General features: G+C 44.4%; 1 protein-coding gene across 2 annotated transcripts in view; it reads right to left on the reverse strand.

Moving 5' to 3' along the window:
* Positions 1-411: 411 nt before the first annotated feature.
* Positions 412-25,617, reverse strand: part of TSPAN5 (tetraspanin 5) — a 111,506-nt gene continuing 86,300 nt past the window's right edge. Inside the window, exons 3-8 of one of the 2 annotated variants that reach the window (XM_090037119.1) lie at positions 13,490-13,636; positions 11,575-11,745; positions 9,006-9,131; positions 3,480-3,527; positions 3,239-3,355; positions 412-2,640 (exon numbers count right to left, since the gene is read on the reverse strand). In XM_090037119.1, the coding sequence (XP_089893245.1) occupies positions 2,575-2,640; positions 3,239-3,355; positions 3,480-3,527; positions 9,006-9,131; positions 11,575-11,745; positions 13,490-13,636 (675 nt within the window). In that variant the 3' untranslated portion in view covers positions 412-2,574. The remainder of the gene's footprint in view (positions 2,641-3,238; positions 3,356-3,479; positions 3,528-9,005; positions 9,132-11,574; positions 11,746-13,489; positions 13,637-25,617) is intronic. The other variant, XM_090037120.1, reaches the window with a different exon arrangement.

A 25,617-nucleotide genomic window follows, 5' to 3' on the forward strand; every position in this document is an offset into this window, starting at 1 on the left:
CTGGTCATTTCTCAGAAGCGTGACTTAGCAAAAGAATGAAACTATGAGAAGCAACAGAACAAAAGTCAGTTATACTACAATTGTGAAAATTCAAGTAGAAGAATGGAAGTTGTCTTCAGAAGCCTACAGCAATAGCCGAAGCATTAAAGATCAGTGGCAACAAGGTACGTTTCTGCAAGAGAGACTTTTTAAATGTAAAAGCACTGGCTGATAATTAGTGGGGGAGGGTTTCTGAACCCTCCTGTTTCCCTTGATCTTGCTGCACCATGCCATCCTACAAAAGACAGTAGCATCAGAAGCCTCAGTGAACCCTCTGTTCAGCTGTCATTATGCAAAGCCACGTGCTCCTTAAAGGCAAATGAGCAGCTCCCCACGATACGAGGAGTAGCTAATGAAAACATAACGCTGCAGTGAGGTTGAACCAACTTTATTAAGGACAGTGAGTATAGACACTTTCAGAGTTTGTTTGTTGGGTTTGTTTGTTTTTTTTAAAGTTGCCATTGGTCTTTAACAGCAAACATCAAAGGATGTGGGTATTGCCCAATACCGAGTCAACTGGTCAGGTGGAATTAATTTGAAGATGAGGAAACACAAAGACAGACAAGAGTGCAACTGGATTGTTTGGCTCTTCAAGCCTGAATGATGGTGCATACCACCAGCCTCCACGACAAAAATGTGGGTTGTCTACACACAGCAAGGTTAATTGTGTGTGTTTATGTGCGTGCACACGCAGGCATGCTTACTGACATATGCTGCATCTTAGCAGTGGCGGAAGTACAGTATTTTGAATACAATGCATTAGTTTTTTCTAATCCATGGAATTCATCTTAGTGAACACTGAGGACCAGCAAGATGAGAAAATATTGTGTAAAAGCACCATCAAGTCTTATTTCAAGGAAATAGGACTTCAAGGGAGTCATCACGGCATAGGGCTGGGGTCCACTGACACAAGAAAGTCATTCAGACAAGGTGAACTTTACAAAATAAACTGGCTCTGCAAGTTACCATCAATTGTGTTTACATTATATTTTAAATAAAAGCCAATCACAGGCTCCCAGCTGGAGTCTGATCCATGACTTTTCCTCATATTTGTGCTTCATTGCAAATGCTAATGTTTAATCTATTAAAAGGAGCCCATAGGCAGCTCCTCTGATCCTAACACACTCTTCTTGTTCAAAAATATCCTTTACCCTATTGTTTCAAGAAAGCATTTCATTGCATTCGGCTAGAGAGATATGTAAAAGGGAGACACACAGATAAACTTAGCAAAGATTTACTAAACTGAGGGAAGCATTTACTTGGGCAAAGCTGTTCTCTCTATATTCCAAGACAAGGGGATATGAACTTTACACAGTCATGTGTATCTACCAATAAATAAGCACATTTCTTTATTAGAAACCTACTGAATCATATGCAAGGATTTAAAAACAGGGTATCACAGATTCTAGCACCAGAGCTCATGCAGGTAAAAAGAAGCTTTTTGTTTTTCGTTTTTTAAAAAAAAAAAAAAGGGGAGGGGGGAGGAAGCAAAGCCTCATCTAGGAAAAGGTCAAGAAAATCTCTTTAAAAAAAGTTTTGTACAACTATAACAACACACAACTATTAGTGAGAGCCAAATACAACAGGTTACACTGAATTCCAAAGAAACCAACAGATCGTATTTGGGTACATAATTCTTCATTTTCTTTAAGTTAACGTATTATTTCATTCTCTACTTAACATCACTCACCTGACTGCCCCCTCCCCCTTCCCCAAAACCATCCTTACCACCCTATAAATATTTATAACACATTCTTGCTTAGAAAGGGTGTTGCCCTGGTAAGGTATGGATGACAGTACCAAACATACAACTACCTGGTTTGTCAGAGATTTAAAACTCCTTTCCCTTCACAGAAAGGGCAGAGAAAGGGAGAAGGATAGTGACACAGTTAAACAGTTATCACCACAATCTTGCCGATTCCACCCACAAAAAAGATATAGAGGGAAAGTGTAGAAGTTCCTGTATAAACAATTTCTTGGTCTTAAAAACAAATTTCTTTCACTGTACAATAGAGGAGTGGAAAGTTGGTTCCTGTTTCGTGGGTTTAGTTTCAGAAAGGCCTGCAGCAATGTTTAGCTGTGGAAAACAAGAAGACTGGTCCTTTAGAGAGTGTCGGAGAGAGATACCATCTCAGGAACTTTTGGAAGCTATCAAAACACTTATGACATGGAGCATGAACAGCATATCCACAAATTACAATGCAACCTCTGTCCTGTTGATGCACACCAATTTAAAAAAAAAGTGTGTCCGCTTATTACTCAAAGTCAAGAATACAGTAGAGATTCACGGTTCAACAGCTTTTAAACTGGTAATTTAAAAATAAATCTGTCAGTGAGCAGCAGATTTTGAATAGCCCACCCCTATCCCTACCCCCGCAGAAACAAGAGTTCACTGCAATATCGGCAATTTAAGATGTGAAACTTCCTGGGAAAGAAGGCTTCCCCATCACCATGCAGCGCGGTGTCGGAGCGACACTGTGGAGGTTTCAGAGGGTTTCAGTTGTCCAGTGTCTTGTGATGGTTATTTCAGCAGTTTTACCAGCTGGCTCTGACAGCCTCAATGTCACTAACCAAGTTCTGGGCTAAGCAGATCCCGAATATCTGGAAAAGACAAGGTTGGTTAATTTGAGCATTTGACAGTCCTTTGCATATAGCCAGGTTTCTGGGATTACATAAGACTGACACAGCAACAAGGACAAGAAAACTGAGAATTGTAATTGTAATTGTGAAAGTACCATCAGAATCAACAGAGGGAGCTTAGGGGCAAGGGAAGAAGAAAACTCCATTCAACCTTTTTTTAATTAGAGTCCAAAAAAAGAATATAGCGGGTCTTTAACATGAGAGCAGAGATAGAATGAAGATTTCTCCCAAGAGGAATTTAAAAGGCAATTCTTTTGGCAGCTAATCTTCAAAACATCAGAACTAACAGCGTCCTGTATTCTTTGAAAACCAGCCCCAATTTGCAGGTTTGCTGAGTTGGGGGTGCTTGGACGAATAACTGTCCACACAGAAAAGAATATTTTATTTTTTCTACGGACAAATCCTCAGTCATTAAGTTTTCCTTCAGCCCAGGTTAAAAAACTACAAACTACAGATTATTAAAGTGAAACATCCCCATTTCCAGTTCTCTGATTATTTCCCCATTGTATTTTTTGTTTTCTCTGTAATTTGTTTTTAAAATAGGGAACACGTGCTGTACCTGCAACAATGCAATCCCAATGAATATGCCAGCGACTATAGTAAGATTGTCCTGAAGCCATTTCTCAAACTGGGGGACACAACCTTTAGTGTATATAACAATCTGCTGATCAACTTCCTGCCAAGGGGAAGAGAGAAATAAAAACAGTTAATTAACATTCCCCTTTCACCTCCAACCCTAATCTGCTCACCCAAAGTTATTCAGAACCTTAAGAAATCAGGTAAGGAAAAAAACCACTTACTGGTTTCTGCCTGGCATCATAGCCACACTGGGTATTAATCACATCTTCCTATGGGAGAAAAAAACAAAACAAAAGAGACAAACCAGTGAAGAGAAGAACTTTCACCAACAAGGGACTGCTGCGTTCTCTTCCTACAGTCTTTCACAAGCTCCATGTCTGAAGGGGGAAGATCCCGGTGGGGAAACTCTCTTCCAGTTAAAAGTGTTCTACAGGTTCCCGTTGCCAACCATGGTTTTGAGTATCCCCACTTAATATTCTATATAGCATTTTGGCTACCACAGTATAGCTTTGAGTAATCACAGTTTTCCATGGCCATGCATCACCCTACCACCTGCCATTTTTCCCATAGGCCTTTTGTCTTGCCAACCACAGTAACTTTCAGGAACCCAACCCCAGTGGCTGGCAAGAAAAACCTGTATTTTATCCCTGAAAATGCACTGAGAATATTTCTAGTTTAGTTCAAAATACAGTTTGTGCTACATGGAAAAGTTATGGGATGGGAGGGAGGGCGGGCATGGAGGAGTGATGGATTCCCTCCTGTAGCTGCTGAATGCTTGGAAGTACCAGTGCCATGTGGTGCCATTTGAACAACTCCAAAATTCACTTTTCCCCCACTCATCTTATATGCCTTAAAAATGGATTGCTGCTCTGCCTCAAAGGTCAACGGAAGAGTCAGGCAGGCTGTATTTTTCTGTTGCCTACACCCTCTCCAAACAGGTTTGACACCCTGTAGGGAGAGAGTCACTGGCTCTTTTCCTGTTGCACCTCCCCGACCGGAAGGCTCTGAACTGCAGAGCAGGAAAAACAAACTGTAGCAGGGAGCATTTCTCAGCAAGGGAGCACCACAGAGCGGCAACACTTTGTTCTTTCGTGGAGGCTACCTTTGTTCTGATGCAATACAGTGAAAAGTCTCTGTGAGCAATGCTGTCCCATATGATGCATGCCCCCCAGTCCCTTAGACCAGGCCTGCCCAAGTCCCAGGTACAGCTCCCTCCCAGTCACACCCCCCCCCCACACCACACACACACACACACGAGCTCCTGCTGCTGTGGCAGCCAGGGTCTCTGGGGCAGGGTAACACTGCAGGAGGGGACCTGCATAGTAGCAGCAGGGCAGCAGCTCACACTGTTGATGCGATGGCAGTGAGGGGGAGCTTGTAATACCCACATGGCAGCAGTGGGGGGCAGGGGGCTGTATCCTCATTTCCCACATGACTGCAGCCCCTCCTCAGACCCCTCCCAGTCTCTGGGAACCCCAAAATGTGAGTGCAAACACTCACCACCCCCCAATCCATCACAGTCACACAAGCACACTGCAGAGTTTGGTCACATACAAGAGGACTGAAATTTAACTGAACTCGTTGTTTGAGAGTTTGGAAAGGGAAAAAGTGAAAACACCCCCAGCCATAGGTCACCCACTCACAAGACACCCAGAGCATGGGTGCAGGCACTCCCCTGCTACCAATTCACACATTGCAAGGCATGCTGGCTAAGTGTTCACTCTCAGCCCCTGAGGTCAGAGTCCCAGCACTTCAACAACCTAAGATGACTTGTATCTGGAGTGCTAGAGCCTGTCCATGTGGACACTTCTGACCTGCAACACCTGTGAATGGTTCCCAATCAGTGACATTTTGGAATGGTTTAGCTGTTATGTGCAGTCCCCTCTATACATTACATTTATGCTACAAATAACATTTTATGGTTGACCTGTATGGCACTTTACTTTGTCAGGCCCAGTGTCTGGAGGGCCCAGGACCAACAATCAGCTGATTATCAGCCCCAGCTGGAGGCTGGGGACGTGGAAACTGACAGGCTTCCCTGCCAGGGACTTTACATCCTGGCCAAGCAGCTCTGGCCAGACTGCTGGCTCAAGGGAGTATCCCAGCAAAGGACTTTCCCCCAACTGATGGCTGTAAACCTTGAGCACAGAAGCTGAGTCAGAGCTGCCAGACATAGGATTTAAAGTTTCTACTGTGGGAAGCCGTCTGACTCTCCCCACCAATCTCCCATGGCCAACAGCTGCTGAACATGAGGGGTTGACAAACAGCTGATTGTCTGCCCAGACATCTCCGGGGTGCTAGCCCCTATATTGGACCATATTTTGATGTAGTAATTACTTGTTCCGATTCAGCTTAACCCTGTTCATGATTAAATGTAAGCTAAGCCACAGAAATTCTGGTTTGAAACAAAAAAAGTTCCCACAGCTGCTGCACCACTTTGACACCAAAGGATTACACTCATGTAACTGCATCCTGACAAGTGCTTACCTGTCTTAGGATCCTTTGCAGGTCCTACCTAACCACATGGCAGAGAAACGAAATCCTGGATGTGAGGGGAGCCAGGTGAGAAGCCACACAGCCCCCAGTTTTACATGCGTGTGTGCAAAAAGCCTCACTGTGCAAGCTTAAGAAAGAAACGACTAAAATTAAAGTTCCAAGACCTAGATTATTTATTCCCCTCAGCATGTGGTCTTATTTTGAGATACAGGCACAGTATGCTCACAAATGCAGAAGTCATTTTCACATGGGCTGTGCTTATAGAATTACCTAAACTCATTTGGTTTTGTGAAAAACCAAACATTTTAAAAAACAGGCAGTGATGACCCTTTAAGGGTGAGAACGGGGGTGAGCCATGTGGCCCAACTATAAGCCATTGGCCTCATCCGCAGCAAGATTTGTTTCAACATCTTCATAAAAGCAGGCAGCTGGTTGTGTGGCAGTTCCAGACTATTGTGACTATTGGTTCCCATCACAGATCTACCAGAACATAGATGGCTTCAGCATAAAAGGCAGACACCTCTGAGGAGAGGACAAGTATAGCAAGTGACACTGAAAGTGCAAAGCGAGGTACATTAGCAGGAGTGGGAAGTGTCTGTGGTACCTGGGGGCACCAGCCTAGCTCTACTCAGTTGGACAGCACATAAAACAGAAGAACTAAAATTCACTGCAAGTGGAAAAAAAGCCATGACAGAAACTAGATAATACCACTACTGGTAAATTGGCTTATTTAATCCATATAAATAGGGTGACCATACTATTTTTAAGGAAATCTGGGATATGTCCCCTCCCCGCAAATCAGCAGGCAAATTGGAACGGGCCCCCAGGTCAATCCCAGCGCCCAAGGGGACCCAGGCAATGGTGCCCGGGTTCCACACCCGTTCCAGCCAAACAGGCACAGGGTGGGAAAGGAGGCAGCTGGGCCTAGGCAGGATAGAGCCAGCTGGGGCCACAGTCCAAGGGCAGAGCCTGGAGCTGCTCCCCCAAACATGAGTCCCCAGCAGCTGGGTCAGTAGCAAGAGGGAGGGACCCCCAGTGCCCTCAGCACAGGGGTCAGAGCTGCCCTCCCTTTCCCCCAGGAAAGCTCCACCCTCACCTGGGCGCTGCATGGCAGCAGCTGCTCCCTGGTCTTGACTCCACTGGGCTGCGAGCAGGTGAACTTGTCTGCCACATATGTGAGCAGCCAGCACTCGCAACAGTGCTCCCCCTGCCCCGCCCCAGCCGATACCTGCCCCGCCCCAGCCGATACCTGCCCCGCCCCAGCCGATACCTGCCCCAGGCAAGAGGAGCAGCGCCCAGCTCCGCCTGCCCCCCTACATCCAGCCACTGCTCAGGAGGAGCCAGGCCAGGCAGTGCAGCCAGGGTAGCACCGATCTGGGACTTTTTTCAATTCTCAGTAACTTGCTGGGACACCAGGACAACCTACAAAACCCACGACTGTCCCAGCTAAACCAGGATGTATGGTCACTTTATGTAAAAAACCTAAATGTATAACATCAGGCATGACAATAAATCAACATGTGTACCTCTCCCTATACCAAACTCTCATGGTCAGTGAGCTGTCTTCCGAAAACTTCACCCTTCTTTGTAGATTCTTCCCAACTGGTAAAAACACAACTCTAGCATGTTTTGTTTCACAACATGGACCTGTATCAGTTTAATATGAAGTGAAACTTCAGTAAACAAACAACTCTGAAATGATCGCTTTCATGTCAGCTGACTGTAGCATAAAGAGGCCCGATGCCAAGCCAAACAGTTGGACTTCATTATCATCACAACAGTCTGTCATTGTAAAGAAGCAAAATGCAGGAGGAAGGAAAGGTGGGGAAGGAAGAGGGGAAGAGACACAGGGAGAGAGAGATTTCTATTCGTATCTCAAATTCAAAGCAAATAATTTCTTTGGAACAGAGACTGGGATTTAATACATTCCAAGGATGCATGTTTACACATTGCCCTATGACAATGTTATTACTGCGCCATACTTTAGTACTTCCTAGTACTAAAGCAGAGCACAGTAACTACCCATACTGTGCCATGCACACAGTGCAGTTAGTTTTAGCCACTACTTCACCATGGTGGTGCACTAAAATGGGGAAGCGCACCACTACAGCAAAGTAGCTGCCAGTCACATGTAGACGCATGAGATCACTGCACTGCCAAAGCGCTACGTAGGGCAACGTATAGAGGCGCCCTTTGTGTAGCACCTAGCACAACCAGGACCAGCCTAACCCAGCTGCAGTCTTCAGGTACTACCACAGAAGTAATGTGAGTATAACTACTCAACTGAAAGCTTGCAGAGAAAAAAAATTTTGCAAATATTTAGTTGGTCTAATAAAAGATATCACCTCTGCCCCAAGAGTTTTGTCTTCCTACACCCTTAGACCAACACAGCTACAACCAATATCCCTAAAACACAGAGGATATCATATTTTACCATTTTAAAATGGAACTTCACAACATGAACAAGAAAGCAGCCAAATTCAACACCCTGCCTGCCATCTGACACCTTCAGGAAACTGGACTGTTTCAGCCATTGTCTGTTCCCATTTTGCATTCTCACTAAGCAGCTTTTTACAAACTGGCCTTTCCACCCAGGAGAAACCCCAATATCTCTGTTTGCTCCTCTGCAAGATGAAGTTCTTTTCTACCTGGGAGAGCTCTTAATATTTTTCAATTCTCCTTTGCCAGATGAAGGGCATCTGAGCCTGAAAGCTTGCAAAGAAAAAAGATATTTTGCAACTATTTAGTTGGTCTAATAAAAGATATGCTAACAAAAGTGTTTACAACTCTTTTAACAAAAGAGTTATGCTAACAGAAGAGTTTTGTCAGCATAGCTACTATACACATTTGTTCAGAAATCAAGTTTATTCTAAATGTTCAGCTTTGCAGCTGCTGTTCAGCTGGAGAGGGGAAGGCAAAAAGTGAAACAACCCAATGGTAAAATTGAAAGCAACCAGCACGTGACCAATTTTGGCCCTTAGTTGTATCCCTGTTAACATGTGCACCTGGCCTAGCCAACAATTCCTTCTGCTGAAAAGCAGCACGCCTGCACTACACAGTGAAGTCTTCCAGCATTATCCCAGGGTTAAACAACAAACTGATGCTGAGTGTGCTGGTTGAACTTTGACATGGCTGGTAAGAACAAGTGGTAAAACAGACAACTACATGCCTCTCTACAATACAGTGTGTCCTGCAGCAGTGTTTTAACATGGGTGCAGAAAGGCAAAATGGCCTATTGATTGTTCACTTACTGCAGGGTCTTTAGTACAGCACGAAAACGGCACGCCACAGCGCTCTCGACTCGCATTGGAATCTGTGCAATTGAAGTAGATATTGAGGTTCCAGTCGTCAGCTCCAAAGGCCCCGCAGCATTGCCACTACAATAAACAGGAGAATGAGAACATCTTTATATCACTGCTGTCAACTTGCCCCAACCTTCCAAAGAGAACTTGAAATTCTCTTCTGGTCCCCTTTTCACTGAATTGTTTTTAAAAAGGGACCAGCTCAATCCTTCAAAGTGGCTCTTAAATTACTGAATAAATCTAGAGACAAGCAACCCTTCTCTTTAAGGATGTATTGGATGTAGGTAAAACCCACCCAATAAAAAAGGAAAAACATCCTCAGTAATAGACTAGTCAGTAAAATCCAATGAGCCGTATGGTCAACCAGGGGAGGGCAGGGGATGGGGTGGTATAAGCAGGCACAGCACCACTGTAATTAGCAAAGTTGCCTTTCCACCAGCTGCAAATCAGACACAATGCACACATCTTCACCAATTCTAAACTGAAGGTAAGTCAGGGTGGCACCTTAGAAACTAAGTGGTTCTGAGAGGCATAAGCTTTGCCTATGACAATACCACCTGATTAAGTAGGGTGCCTATCTCCTGCCTGACATCAGGCTAACATGGCTAACCACTTCACTAAATTTTGAAGTGAATTTAGTAGGTATAAAGACTTGCTGGACTGGCGATGCCATACATCAAAGTCCTAAATTGCACAACAAACAGAATTAGTTCTGGCTTCATCCGCAGGCTCCTGACCCAACACCTGCAACCATTTCCTTTTCAAAACTTGGGAAGCTAGCTTGCTCTCTATGCTCACCCTGTCTTTGGCTTCTCTGCTGAGACAGCTGATTGAGTTGTAATGGAGAGGGTGTTTATTTGGATGTGATCTAATTTCCAGTGGGCAAGACTTCTGTCTTACATAAGCCACTGGTTTTAGATAGAAACACCTTCTTACCACCACCAAGCTGGGGCCAGGTGTACAAATCTGTAGCATATTACTTACCCACTTGTCCAAGAAAAAAAATCTAAGCATCAGTATAAAGTGAACTTAAGTGTTTTAAGCAGTAATGTAACTAGGGGGACAGGACAAGCAGTGCATCAGCCCTGGGTGCTGAATTAGTGGGGATGCCAAAATAGTGTGCATCTCCGCACCGAGGCTTTGCTGCAGCAACAGCAGCAGCCCCACACTGCCTGGCTCCTATAGCCAGGCAGGCATAAATCTTTACCCAGTAGTGTATCTGGGGCACAGATGATGAGCAGAATGGCACCCCTCCCTTTGCCATGGTAAATGCAGCTCTGTACTCAGTAGCATATCTAGTGGGTAGGGAGCAAATGCAGCACCAGGGGCTGGTCTCAAGAAGGCTGCATCATGGGGTTGCTGCAGCCAGCATACAGCGAGTATGTCCCCCCATAGCAGCAGCAGCCTGAACCCGCACTGCTACAGCAACAGCTGCAGAAGTAGCAGCAGCTGCCCAAGGGCAGAAATCCAGGGCAGGTAAGACTTTATTCCTCACCCCCAGGCCCCTGCTCTCTAGTGTGCATAACCCCATTTTTTCCTCTCCTCACCACCCTGGGTGCTGAAGAAGCTTGCTATACTTTTGGTTCTAAGTCAGCACACTCAAGACTTCAGAAACACTGGGTTGAATCTGGGATGGTATACAAAAGGTGGAGCTCACAAACTCAAATGCCCTGAGGAGTATAGCAATAGAGAACTGACCAAAAGTGTGTTGAAGTGTGAAGCTCAATGCAGGAAGGTGTCACTTAGATTCCTTTATACATTGGTAAGTCTGTGTAGATAGACCCTAGGAGAAGTCTTAACTTATACCATGTGATTCTTCCCTAAAATGTATTCACTCTCCCTCAGGCATGAAGAAAGTTGTCATTTTTGTATTTCTTGTAAGGAAAACTTTAACAGTGGCCCAAATCCAATACACTAATTACTTTTAGTCTAGCTGAAATCTCCCCTCCCCCAGGCTTCATTTAGATAAACTATTCTTCCTTTCCTTCCATGGGCCACGTTCTATCATTTCTATCACTACTGAATGGAATCCAAGCCCCACCACAGAAAAGACTGTATTTCTAATACTCTTGGAGAAGAGTGTTCTACAGATGTTGCAATACTAATAATAATGAAATATTTTAAGCCCCACAGATACTGAAAAGGTCTTTAAAAATATCAGGAAATAGAGATGGTCTAGTGGCCTTAGCAGAAACCTAAGCTTTTCTTTTCTTTTTTAATTCTGGATTTAACCCAGCATCCCTTTGTGATTTTAGGCAAGTCACTTCATCCCTCCATCTTACCTCTCCCATCTGTAAAATTATGTTAAGAACTACCATACCTCATAAAGGTGCTATGAGGATTCCGATGCATCTGTAGAAACACTATGAAGGTAGGACATACATAACAATTGCTTAAATATTATATTACAGATATTTTTGTTCCTCCTTGCAGAAACCAACAGATGGGAAGTAAAAGTAGGAAAGGTCTTCTTTTAAAGTGGGAACTTTGTTTTAAACCAAGCAGAAGTCCAACTTACATATTCCTGTGTAAAGTCTATGAGGTTTTGCAAATCAATGTCATCTCTGTATGCTCTGATGTTGTTGTTTATAAAGAAATACAGCTGGTCTTTGATCCAGTCTTTGAAAACAAATGCCAGAACACCAGCAGTGAGCTCCAGGAAGAAGATAATCCCCAGGAACACAGAAAACTATGAAGAAAAGGGAAGGAAAAAGTTTTACAACTCATTTTGTCTCTGTAACTAAAAAGGTTTCCTCCCCCTTCACAAGTCTTTCAATTATTTCTAAACGTTAAATGATCTCAAAACTGGAAAGTTAGGTCAATGTCAGCATGTTTATCAACACAAAGTAAACTTATTCCTACACATAAAAAACCTGACTTCTTATAAAAATGCAATTCATAACAAGAGCTACAGTGCCTTTTTAAGTGCCTTTTCATTTCAGCACCCAAATCCATGAAGCTCAGTCTAAGCACATGAAGCAGGCACTGGTAACAGCAGAAATTAATTAATGACTAAGTTACAATGGAATGTCTATGAAATGATTTCTTATCCACATTAAAACCAACAGAGTTATGATGATTAGTGAAAATGCAATGAATGCCAAAGGCATTACAAATGACCCACCACTCACTCTAACCATCTCCAGTGCAGCTATCTGGTATTTTAATACACAAATGGGTTCTGGTATATTAGAAATCTCTCTTGCAACTGTGCTCTTGAGTCTCATTTCAGTATGTTCTTTCTGCTTGTTCAGATACATTTTTAATTTTTCCTGCCCTACAGGAAGCTATTTCTGGTGTAACAGATGAGTTCATTTTAGGCAAGCTGAGAGAAGCAAGGAAAGGAAGAAGCAAAAAAAAGTTGCAATACTTTTGTAGCAAGACAAAAGCAAGTTGGAACAAAACCAACCTTGAGAAAAGTAACTAGGAACCACCTCCTCTCTCCACACACCACTTCTGCCCCAAGGACCCAAAGATATTGCAGGAAAGCAGCAGTTGCCTAAGCAGCATTTTCATGGACACATAAACAGATTATAGTGATGAAGGCACAATTTTATCACTACACAGGCCATGTCCATCCATGGGCTACAATCTGAGAGGGGAGAGGAGGGTGGCTTTACAGAAGTGAGTAAACTGTGGTCTCCCTCAGCTTTAAGTGGAAAATGAGCCCTACAAGAAGTATAATTTCTAATCAAATCAACCTAGCTGCTCAATTCAAGAAGGAGCACTAAATGCAGTGACTCGTGTGTAACAGGAGTCCCTTTTATAATTGAGAGTTCAAGCCAGTATTCGGGGAGATACTTCCCATACAGCCTCAGACTGAGTAATGATGACATTAAACAATGTAGATAGCCAGAGGTGGTTAGCCAGGTTAGCTTGCAGTGGAGCAGAATGCAAGGACGAGGTGCACCATATACAGACCAACTGAATGCAGGTGGTGTTGAAACAATCTGGACCACAGTCAGGGATATCTGCAGGGACTTGTGATCTCAAACCAGAAGGGACAATAGGGGACTGAACTTCCATGCTAAGAATCATGTGGGTTGCATTTAATAGCACATTCATGTCCCTCATCCTTGGCAAAGGCAGCTCATTACAGACTTAGAAAGCTCACTATGCAAATTATTAAAATTGGTTCTGTCCCTGGGAAAGAAAGGCAAAAACATTAGATGGGATCCTTATAAGGAGCCATGTGCTCTACATTGACTCTTCAACATGATTTGTATTGTACACGTTAAAACCCAAAGACCTGTAATTGCTTGATAGCTTCATTGTTTAAGAGTTAAAAAGTCAGGGAAAATCCGAAATACAATACGCCTCTGTCAAATACCCTAAAGGCATATATATTGAGAGACTGATGCTGTTAAACAGTAACACAGAACATGGTTTCACTTCTGTAACTGATGAATCAAGCAGTTGCAGAGACTACTTACGAACTTGAGGAGGAAGGTGTTCTCTCGCAGAGCTCCAATGCATCCTGCAAATCCCAAAATGAACATGACTCCTCCTACCACAAGGAAGAGCCAAACTGGATCAAAGCCTCCCAGGTCAGTAATAGAGGAGATATTGGACAGCACTCCCTGGGAAAGAAGCAATGCCAAGGAATAACAGATGTGTCTGGCTTTCTATTGTGTAAAAGTTCTCGTTTTGTTTTGCCTTTAAATTACAGAAAAATAACAGCAAATGAGTGGTCTACAGCACTACCCCAGAGCACAACTATTAGGATCTTGGATTCAAAAACAGATGAGAAAATGGATGTTTCTTTTCAGTGCATAGTACGTATTCAAACAAACAGCATAGAGCATGAACAGAGTGCATTTGGAGAAGTATCCTTTCCAAGCAAGTCACAGGAGATTTCACACCTCATGCAGCTATGCAGAATTAGCTTGCCTGGAAGACAGAACAGCCAGTGGGGTGGGATGATGATCAATCTATTTTTGTTCCTTGTGCTGGATAGCATTAACATTTTAGGGTAAATTTTTGTAAATGTAAATTTTTATACAAGTAAACATAGTTACAAGTATTATGATCTAACAAGGAACACTTTTCACAGAACAATCATTCCACCTCTGACCACACAGTCCTTGTACTCAAAGGAAATCTATACAATAGTTTTGAGATGATGGGCCTGGAAATAAAAATGCATAACTACTGGACACTAAAAACCATGAACTGAAAACACAAACAATGATTTTATGGCTCATTACAATAAACTAACTAACTTCTGTATTTCACAGTTAAGAATGACCCTCTTCCATTTTCTACTGTCCTACTTCCTTCCACCAGGGGTGCTCATCCTTTTGCCTCCACAAGCCAGATGAGTGGCTTGTGGCTGGTCTGCGGGCCAGATTGGGCCCTGGGCACCAGGACTGAGTCCTGCACAGCCTCAGCTGGCCCCTGCCTGTCAGAATTGAGCCCCAGGGCCGTGTCAGCTCTACATAGCCCTGAATACCAGAATCAGGGCCCAGGGACCCCACATCCTTTCCACCCAGCCCTGTGTCCCAGGATCACAGCTTCATGCCACTTCCACCTGGCCCTCTGGTATTGTACCACCTCCACCTGGCCCCATGTGCCAGGATCAGGCCCCAGTGCCCTCCACTGCCCCTACTCACGCTGGGATCAAGCTCTGCGGCCCTGTACCACCTCTGCCCAGTCCCACACACTGATCAGGCCCCAGGTCACGCTGCACATCCAATCTCTACAGACTCCTGATGGAGGTTGAGCACCCCTGCCTTACATAATTCAGCTCATCTATTTCAGCTGCTTTTTACTTGATTTGTAGCTACTTCTGATTATTTCTCTTTGCTCAACAGGTTTACTGGCATTTGCCCCCTTCTTGAAATTGTTACTTTCATCTATATAATGGAGTCAAGAGCTATTGTTTTGCTTGGTATCTAAGCTTTGACTGTATCAGCTTCTTGCCCAGAGCTGAGAAAGGGCAGTAATGTCTCTACAGCTGATTCAGTAAAAGATATTACCAAATATTTTGCTTCTTGCATGATCTGAGAAAGTAGAAAAAAAGGGCAAGTGCAAGCTGATTTATTTTTCAAGTTTACTTTTTAATGCTGAACCTGAATGCTTTTGGGGAAGCATAGGAACATCATAAGCAACTTCCTCAGTTGAAGAAAACAGTTATTATGAGGCCTTCCTATTGAAGATGTTAGGATGCATCTTATAGAGCCAACATAAAAAATGGGCTAGAAGAGACCTCAGAAGGCAATCAGTTCAAATCCCTGCTCAAGGAAAGACCATTCACTTCTAAAGTGCTATCTAAGAGATCTTGCTTATTTACCTCAGTTATCTGTAATGATAAAACCTCTGTCAAGTAAACAGAGCAAAGTTAGTGACTTTGCATTTAACCTGAAATCTCCTAAAGGCCAAGTTTAAAGAGTTAAAATCATGGGTAACATGGGTAATAACACTAGCTTGCGACTAGATTTGTAATATGGATAATTGAAACCTTTTGAATTCTCATTATAACAGCCAGCATATACCAGGCTATCACACAGTCTCCAACTGGGAGCAGAAGTCAGGGGGGCTGCAATAATGCCAGCATCTTGAGGAGCAACAATTTCATTCTTCTAATGCTCTGGACTATACTTTGGCTGATCTCAAGAAGAGGTTCATGGGAAAGGGAAAGAGCCTTGCCTTACATCTGTGAGGCTGCAGACAAGCAACTAGGATTCTGTTCTCTGACCCAGTTCTAAACAAGAGCATTATGGTCTCAACACATTTTTCATTTCACACCAACGGGAAGCCCAGGCAAATGCTGCAAAGTGTAAACTTACATGACACTGTACCAGGTTCCACTCTTGCCTGTGCTCCACTGCAGAATTTATATCTTACTCTGTCCCCTGATAAAATACTTCTGGCCGTTCTGAATTCTGTCCCTCCCCCATGCATTATTGTAGTTGATGAGGCAACCATTCTAGACCTCAATTTTCTATAGCTTTTTCCTTTAATATAGTACATTTGCTCTTGACATATGAATTAAACTACTTTAAAAGCTGTTTATTCTTCCTGGTCTCATCCCTTCCCTTCTCTCACCTCATTTCTCTTTCTTGGCTACTGCCTCCTTGGGGAGGTCTTCATTATACCCCTGTTGAGCCTCGGATCGCTGCCAAGAATCATGGTCCTTGCCTGCTTGTGCCTACTCAGTGCACAACTAAATCTGAGAGCAGCCATAAGCACCCCGGCCTGGAAGAACCTGAGCATGGCATGTACTAAAGCAGAGGTGCCAAACTTGCCCCACTCGTGGGCCAGATGCAGAAGTGACAGTGGAGCGAGCAGTAATGGCACAGTGATTAACCCAGCCATCACTCATCTCCCCCACCATCAAATGTCACCAGGGGGGCTCCAGTCCCCAGATTTGGGAGGTGGGCCCTGTCCCTTCTTGCTCCACTCCCAAATTCCCAGCCTTCTGTGAGCAAGACAATATGGCTCCATGAGCTGGATCCCACCCATGGGCCATATGTTTGAGACCCCTGTACTAAATCATATATGCTTTGCCCTTGACCACTTGGAAATGCCCACAAAATAGCAACAATTTCAAAAGCCTCCATCATGACCTTATTTCTTATGAAATGTCATGGAATAAACGGTAAAACAAAGGAATCTGTTTGAAGTATGGAACCCTCATACCTGTGAGTTTTTATGGACAACTTATATGACACTAGGGCAAGTGATTATTTGTGTACATGGGGCCAAATCTATGCCACTTACTAGGTGTCTAAGTGTGACCTTATTTCACTCTACCCGAGTTCCAGGAAAGCAGTTAATGCATCTCCCTTCTGCTTGCTGCTTTTCACAACTTAGACCTATGGCTAAAACGATGACGTGTTAACATTTTTTCGGAGATCTGAGCACAATGAAATTGGATCATATGTAGGTACGTAACTCGAATGGGCCTATGGCCCATGGTGTCTCTGACATAGGGAATCATAGAATCAGTGAGTCGGGAGGGACCTAGACAGACCATCAAGTCCACCCCACTGCCAGGGGCAGGAAGGAGCACTGGGGGTGGCAGGAGTCGTAAGACCCCAGCCAGGTGCCTACCCAGTCTCCTCTTGAAGATTTCCAGGGAAGGTGAGAGCACCACCTCTCCGGGAAGCCTGTTCCAGGCTCTGGCCACCCTTACCATGAAGGAGTCCTTCTTAATATCTAACCTAAACCTATCCTCCCTCAGCTTGTGGCCATTGTTCCTGGAATAACACTATCCTCAACTTCGCAAGAAAGACTGATAGCTGGACAATAGCAAAATTAGTAAGGACACTAGGGGTGCACTGATAGAGATTTTTGGGGCTGATACTGATAGTCGATTTTTAAGGAGGCATATTGGCCGATACCAATCCAATTTCTGATTCCAGCCTTACAGCTTGAAGAGCTGCATGCAGCCAGTAAGTCTAGTGTGGTGGAAGGGGAGGAGCGTGAAAGGGGTGTGGGGGACAGATCAAAGCCCCTGTAGTGAGGGAGGAGTGGGGGTGGGGAAAGCGCTGCCCAGCCACTGCTCATCTGGGGTGTGCAGGCAGGTGGGAGGCGGCTCCCACCGCTGCATGCTGCTTATCTGGGAGCTGCTGGTCTGACACGTGCCTGCTCATCCAGCGGCTCCTGCTGCTGCTCCCACTGCTCGTCCAGGAAGGCATGGGGGCAGCCATGTGCCCCCAGATCTGCATGGGGCAGGAAGGGGCTGTGCAGGCTCTTCCCAGCCCACCGCACCCTGCACAGATCTGGGGACACCCCCCCGCCCATGTGGGAACCGCCAGATGAGCTGGTGAGCGCCAGACTAGCAGCTCTCAGACAAGCAGTGCACAGCAGTGGGAGCTGCCCTCCCTCTGCCCCCCAGATGAGCCATGGCTGGGCAGCGCTTGCCCCAGCCCCTACCCCAGCCCCACTCCTCCCTCACCACAGGGGCCTTGATCTTCCCCTTATGCCCCTTCCCTCCCCCCACCCCTTCCACCACACCCCACTTACTAGCTACATGCAGTTCTCCATGCTGCCAGGCTGTGCTCCTCATTGCTTACGTGCTGCATTGCAGCCATGCACATGCACAGGCATTTATCGACCAAATTATCAGCCACATCAGGCCGATTCCTGATATGATCAATTCTCTTTACATTGGTACTGATCCAATATTAGACTGATGTATTGGTCCACCTCTAAAAGACAGTTATGGTTTATGAGATGCCCAGCAAAAAAGAATTCTCCAATGCACACAACCAGGAGCCTTGGGAAAGGTCTGGTTGTTAAACAACAAGAACAAAGACATCATGCAACTCAATCCTGAAGTGCAAACTGGAAGCCAATAGTATGAATGTCATCCTCATGACAGATTTCTCTCTCTCTACCAAAAAGCATTCCTGCCTGACAAAGACAGATGAAAATCCCAGTTATTCCTATCCTCCTACATTACACTGCATATCCTACTAATCTGACTGTCATTCAGTAGAAAGACAAAAATAGACTTAAGACATGATATAACATAATACTGCTGACAGTCAGACTTGGCTTCTAACAGATTAGTTGGCATCTGCCCAGTTCCGACTAACTACGAATGGGCTGGTTTATACCAAGAAGGAGGAAACTTGTGTTACCTCTTGGTGTTTACTGAAAATTATGTGAAGTGTTACTCACAAATTTGCTTCCTTGTCTTTCATTATGTATGCCTTAGCACATGAGGCACTGAAATGGCTCCATGGACATGCATGACCTGAAAATAACACGCTCCCCCACCCCCAGCCAAACCCATAGAAAAGCCATGCCCTTAGATGCAAACGTGTTAAGAAGTGAAAACTTTCCCTAAGAATAAAAGGGATGTTCTGTATGTTAAAATACTACTTTATCCCACTTCCTCAGCATTTCTACTTTTTCCTTCAGAACCTGTATTAACTATCATATTAAAGAAATTCTGCCTTAAAAAGCAAAACTGCAATACAGCCATATGTTAACAGAAGCGCCTTCTAACCACATGACACAACGTGGGACCTAACATACATTAGTGCTGGGAAGTGCTAATATGGGATTGGACAGGGATAGTCACCTTTATTTAAAAAAAAAAAAAAAAAAGAGCAGCAAGAGGATGACCCGTCATTTAACTGCATGATTCTTTTTATTTGACTTCATCACTATATAACTCAGAAGCAGTTATGACTTCAGTGGTGTTGCTCTGGATTTATAGAAAGATTAGAGACAGTGGGTGCATCTACTAGAGCCACTTTACTCATGATTGGAGCAAATTACTGTACAGTAAGAGTTATCATCTACATGTGCAGACACTTACTGAGCAGTAATTTGCTCTAATCTTGAGTAAATTTGTCACTGTAATAAAAGTAGCAAATTTACTCAGGAGTAATTACTGCACAGTAAGGCACAGCCAACTGGGAGCAAATGTGCTCCCGGTCAGCTGGGTAGATGGGGGTAGGAGACCGCTTCCTGCCCTGGGAGCGGCCTGCTGCCAGGGCCAGCTCTGCCACCAGAGCCCGCATGGAAACAATGTCTCCCTGTCCCAGCAGAAGGGAGCTCCCAGCCCCTGCTCCATGATCACACATGCAGATCAGGGAGTAGGGGCCAACAGATTCTTATCTCTCAGCAAATGTGCTCCTACTTACTCACAGGTGTAACAATGCCTGCCTGGGGTGGGTTTGCTCTAGAGTAAATTACTCTAAAGTAAACCCACCCCGGAGCATTTGCAGGGGTAGATGCACCCAGTAAATTCTACCCCTCTGCACTGAGTTTTCAGCATATATGACTCCACCAAAGTCCAATATCAATGAGAACAGAGTCTAGTTCAGAAAAAAATACAACCTGGTATTTGCATTTTTTCCCATTATCTACTAACTCTGGAATATGAAGCTCAATGCCTTCCACCCTGATTCCCAACCTGCACCCCCCACTCTCTCCCCTCCTTATTTTCAGGTTTAGTACAGTTTACAAGAGACTCCAGCAGAAGACAGAGGGGATCAGCTAGAATCTAATAGTTCTCATTTGACCTTCTCTTCTTATCTGTATTAGAAAAAGCAGAGTCTACATCAGGTAACCGTAGCTGCCGTCTAACCTGTCTGGAATCAGAAGCAGCAGGAGCTGTATATTGTCCTCACAGAATGCATCTTTAGGCACAGTTTTACTAGCCCGTATTTGGCCACCATCACCAATGTAGACAGAGTAATACTGAGCCATGCTTCCTAAAATAGACATAGCACATGGCACATGCTTGACAGCTTACTCTCATATTAAAGAATCATAAGGTGGGCACATAATAAGTTGGATCATCATGCTCAAAAGTGTTATCATTAACAAAAAATCTACCTCTCTGCACTCGGTTTTCAGAAAACAGGGCTCCACCAAATCCCAATATTCAATACCATTCAATATCTTCATTTACTGGATGGTGGACTTTACCAGAAACTATCCAGAGGAGAACAAAACAAATTATTAGAAGTCTAGAAAGCATGACACAAGAAAAGCTTGGAGAAATTGAGACTATTTAGTTTAGAGGGTGGGGGCACTAATATAACACAAAGGTTGTATTAAAAAGGGTGGCGATCCTTTGTTCTTTGCATTCCCAGTAGACAGTACAAGGAATTTCAACAAGGAAGATTTAAGTTAGATAGCTAGATCGTTTTGCAGGTGCTAAACATTGGAAAGGGTTACCTAGGGAGGTTGTGATCTCTGTCACAGAAGGTTTAAGTGAAGGTTAGACAAATGTTTTCCGGGATGGTTTAGACAAGCATGATCCAGTAAAGGTTGCACTAAGTGACCTCCTAAGGTCCCCTCCATGCCATTTTTCCCATAACTCCACATTCTTCTTTATCTTTAGATCATTTTCTTCTACTGCACACAGAAGTTCCAGTTATCAATACACTGGAGATATGTCTCAAGATATACAGGGAAACTGGCAATAAAACAGCAGCTAATCAGTCCAAATGATTAACATGGACAACAGTTGGCTGTTAAGTCTAAAGATGTGAAGAGGTATGTTTATAGCAGATTCCTGCTTACTGTTGATATGTCTATTGCTTACATTCGCTCCATTTTTGGAAATTTTAAAGTAAGCTCCCTTAAAGAAAGGAAGTGCTGCAACATTCACAGATATGCTCTGCTTTAGAACAGCAATAATTGAAGAGTTATTCTATTTCAAATCACTAAAAATAACTAGAAGTACCACCTCAAAGGGAATAGGGGAGGTGTTTTTTCTACCTACACATGTCTAATGGTTTACTAAAATGCTTATAACTAGAGTATTCAATCTATAGATTGAATGATTGTTTATGGCACAGCTTAGGAGAGGTGAAAAGCCAAACAACACCCAGATCATTAGCTGAATGCGTAAGGGAGGGTTTTAATAGGAAGTTAGAGCAGAAGACTGAACTGGAAGTACTGCATTCTGACCCTGATTCTTCCAGTGGCATGGAGTTATTTCACATTCTGTGCTACCTCACAGAGGAAGCAAAATTTAGAAACATTTGAGAAGTGCTAAAAAATCCTTAGATTATATAAATATGAAGTCTACTTCCTGGCTGCAGGAATAGCAGGAGTCATCTGTGCTCTCTATTTCTGACTGGTCAGGTCCCTGCTACTGACATCTTTGCATCTCAAAAAAACAGGAGAAACAGCTTTTTCCCCCTTAAGTTGTTTCCACAATGCTGTCATATTTGTGTCGCATGCAGCACTGTTCTAATTGTTTAAGTATTTGCATAACAGATTTGGCATTATGCATTTCAGTTCTGCAGACTTATATTGTAATAAATCTCCTCTCACAAGGGCTTTGGGCCAGAGACATGTTGTAGTCCCAAAAGGAGAGTGAGTAGGGTATGTTCCCTGGCCAATGTCCAGCTCATCTGCGTGCAGTATTCCTCCACCCTCTCACTGCTCTGCAATATATTAGAGCTCCCGGGGAAGTATTTAACCTTTAGGTGTGACCCTAACTCAGTTCCAGTCAGAACTTGCTGCTACTGCTTGTGAAAAAACAAAAAAGTAATCAGAAACTGGAGTGAAGTCAACATAATGAAGTTCTTCATTTATAATTGTGTATTTGATTTCAGATCACCAAAGTAAAATGATGCATGTATCATGAGATGGGAAAGATTGAGCTCATATCCCTACCCCACCCCAAATACATTCTAAGAGCTAATGTCACAAGCAGGCAGCAGACAAGAGAGAAACTCATTCCTTTCACAAACAGTAAGATTTTTTTTCTCCTGCAGGAAAGGGATTGGTGGTGCATTGCATACTGCCAGAAAGCACTAGGTAGCCAATCTCAACTATGAGTCTCTGCAGCAGTAGAGCATCCTTCTCAGGGTCACTGTCTTCATTACGGTGCAGGGGCAGAGAATTCAATCCACTGTCCCGCCCCAGACAAAACCCCAGAAGGGACCTCCCTCCCCTGCCTCCGCCTCCCAGCCAGAGGCAGCAGCAGCAGTTCACCATGCTGCAGCTGGAACAGGCAGAAATTAAGTTGTCCCTTTTAGGAATAGCTTCATATGAGCCCTCATACAATGAAGTTGAATTTGTCTCGTGATCGGAGGGCTCTGCAGTCATGCTCTAAAGCTGTGCCCAAACAGAAGAGCAGTTTTAAGGGGCTGATCGCAGGACAAATGTCATTTGTGTCTGTGCCCAAAGAGGACAGGTAGCAATGAGGAAGATGGGACAGTGCCAAGAAGAAAAAAAGAACCAACACAGGAAACTGAGAACTACTTATCTTCCCAGGGAGGTTTCCAAAGAAAAGATTTGAAGATGGTACAACCACTCTGCAACAGGATCTACAGGAAAACTTCAAAGACAAACTAGGCTGAGAGACCCCATTTCAGTGAAAAGAAGAACTGGGGCAGCAGGTGACAGATGAGCAGGAAAATATTCAAAATAAAGAATCCTCTTAAGTCCATTCTCCTTCCCAGAGTAAGGACTGATCTCCCTGCCTGCTCCTCTGCATAACCAGGCAGGGATCACCAACTAAACCCACATTTTTACAAAATAACAGAAAATGCAACCATTTTCAACTGTATTATTACTTTCATAATGGCAACATGCTTCTCCTTATTTTGAATGTCACAAAATGTATGCAATTTCACACTGTTGTGCATCTGAAAAAGAGTGGGGGAAGCGAGCCATTGGCATTTAGATGCGCAAAATTATTTTCATGCCAGAATCTGGTCTTTATAAAAGCAGAAGCCATGAGAGGGACTGTTTTTTTGCAAAACTTCAGTTTTCATTAATTTTCATGAAATGTTGTTATTCTTATTTTGTTCTGGAAATGCATAAAGCAGTGATTTTCAATCCGGGTGCCATGAAACCCTGCAGTTCCATTGAGATCCTGCCACAAGGTACAACACAATATTAGCACTGTTATGTGTGTGAACATCTACACAAGCTAAACACAGAGATTTCAAATAGAAACCCAGAGCATCAAAAACATTCTGACCTGTTGTGTGGTATTTTAGAGTTCTTTGCAACAGAAGAATTGCTCTATTTTCCCAAGTCAAAAAATGAATAAAAGCTCAGAACTGGCATTTTCTGAGGGATGCCTCAAGTCTAAGAAGTGCCTTGGATCTAATGAAGTTGAGAATCACCAACAGAAAACAGTTGCAGCAGCAGCACACGGACAGGCTGAGAACAGAAAGGAAGACTTGTCTAATTTTCTTGGCATGGAGAAGCAGAATTAAAAAAAAGTAAACAGCCAGCTCAAGTATCAAGAAAAGTAAAATTTGATTTTTAAAATTATTTTTATTCATTAGCAAATGTATTATAAACCCAGTTAGAACTCATTCACATGACCAGCCTATGGTGTAAAATCCACAAATGCAACACTAACAAGCAAAGGGTATGTGCCAGGCACTGCCCAATTTGCCTGCAGCACTAGGAAGATGCACACAATTCCAATTTCCAACCAAGCATTAAAACATCTGTGGGCTGGAATACATGTGTATACAACTATGCAGCAAGTACTGCTTCCCTCCCTCCTGATCTTTTTCATTCCCTGGGACACAGAGAGACAGGCAAAAGGTGATTAATTTAGTCTGACAGACACAATCTCTCCACACACCAGGTTCTCTGCTTCAGCATCTCTCACATTATTCTCTCAGGTTCATGATTTAGGGGGCAAAGTCTTCAGAATCGGTTTAGTCCGGTTGACTGGTTGCCAAGCCAGTTCCACTGACTGCCTGACAAGCAAGTTCTACAGCTCCCCTAAAGGCTGTAAGGAACGTCACAAGCCTCTTGCAGCAAGTTACTTCCCTTAAAGAGAAGTTTTCACCAAAGTCCCCTTTAGCAAACTAGAAGGGAAAAAAATCCCAGGCAAACAAGATTTCAGTATGCTTCTCACACTTAGGGTGAATTGGACTGTTATTAAAAACGGAATTATTATCGTAGACCCAGCTCTGGTTGGTTCTGATCTCCCGATTTTTCTATATTGTTTGGCATATTGATTTTCTGTAGTCTATTAAATGCCTTGGGATGTGGCAAGTATGAGTACGGGAATGAAACTGATGTATGAAAAGATAAAATAGCTAGGAAGAAACTGTAAGGACAGTGGAAGAAGACAGATAAGGATTTGGCCTGTGCGAAACAGCAAGTATTCACTTTGGATTCAGCCAATTCACTGTCCTGATTCGATTCAGCCGAATCAGATGCAAAGATTCGGTGCCACTTCCAAGATTCAGCCATAAACTAAACAGGCAGCAGTCCTTGACACTGGACACAGCTGCCTCCAGCTGTTAAGTCTGCTGTGGTGGGCAGAAGGGAGGAGGAAGGGAGGTGAAGGGAGCAGATAAACACCCCCACAGCAAAGGAGGAATTGGGGCTGGGACCCAGGCTGGGGCAAGTGCTGCCCAGGAAGGGGGTGTGAGACGGCTCGCACTGCTTATCTGGGAGCTGCTCATGTGGCAGGTTGTCCAGCAGCCCTCATTGCTGCTCCTGCCACCAGTCCAGAAGAGCACAGAGCAGGGGCGTGTGCCTCAGGATCTGCATGGGGCAGGCACAGCCGAGGCTGTGCCAGGCAAAAGGAAGATGATGCTGGGAGTGGGGGCTGTAATGCCCCCACCACTTGCCCAGCCGGTGTGGGGCCATGCTCGCCCAGTGGTGCAGGAACAGCGCGAGACTGAGCCATTGCCCTGCCTCTGGACAAGTGGCATGCAGTGGCGGGAGCCAGCCTGGCCTCTCCACGCCTCATGGATGAGCAGCAGCTTCGTCCCGGCTGGCCAAGCAGCAGCAGGGCATGGGGGAAGGGGGGGGGGGGGGTTATGTGCCACCTGAAAACTCGCTGCAGCCTCCCCATAGCCCCCATCCCACCCCAATCTGGAGGCACATGCCCCCCCGCCCCACATGCCTTGCCACCCAGCCAGGGTGAAGTCTGGAGGCCGTGAAGGTGGCTCAGTCTTGCACCAGTCCCGCAACAGCTGGGTGAATGGTGTGGGGAGGCAGGGTAGAGGGGGGCGGGGGGGTGGCACAGCCCCCACTCCCAGCGCCTTCTGCCTTTCGCCCAGCCCTACCCGCCCTGTGCAGATCCTGGGGCACACACACACCCCTGCCACATGCTCTCCAGAACAGTGGCCGGAGCAATGGTGAGAGCTGC

The sequence above is a fragment of the Crocodylus siamensis genome, chromosome 2, assembly GCF_052110815.1.
Source record: "Crocodylus siamensis isolate JL-2025a chromosome 2, ASM5211081v1, whole genome shotgun sequence".
NCBI lineage: Eukaryota > Metazoa > Chordata > Crocodylia > Crocodylidae > Crocodylus > Crocodylus siamensis.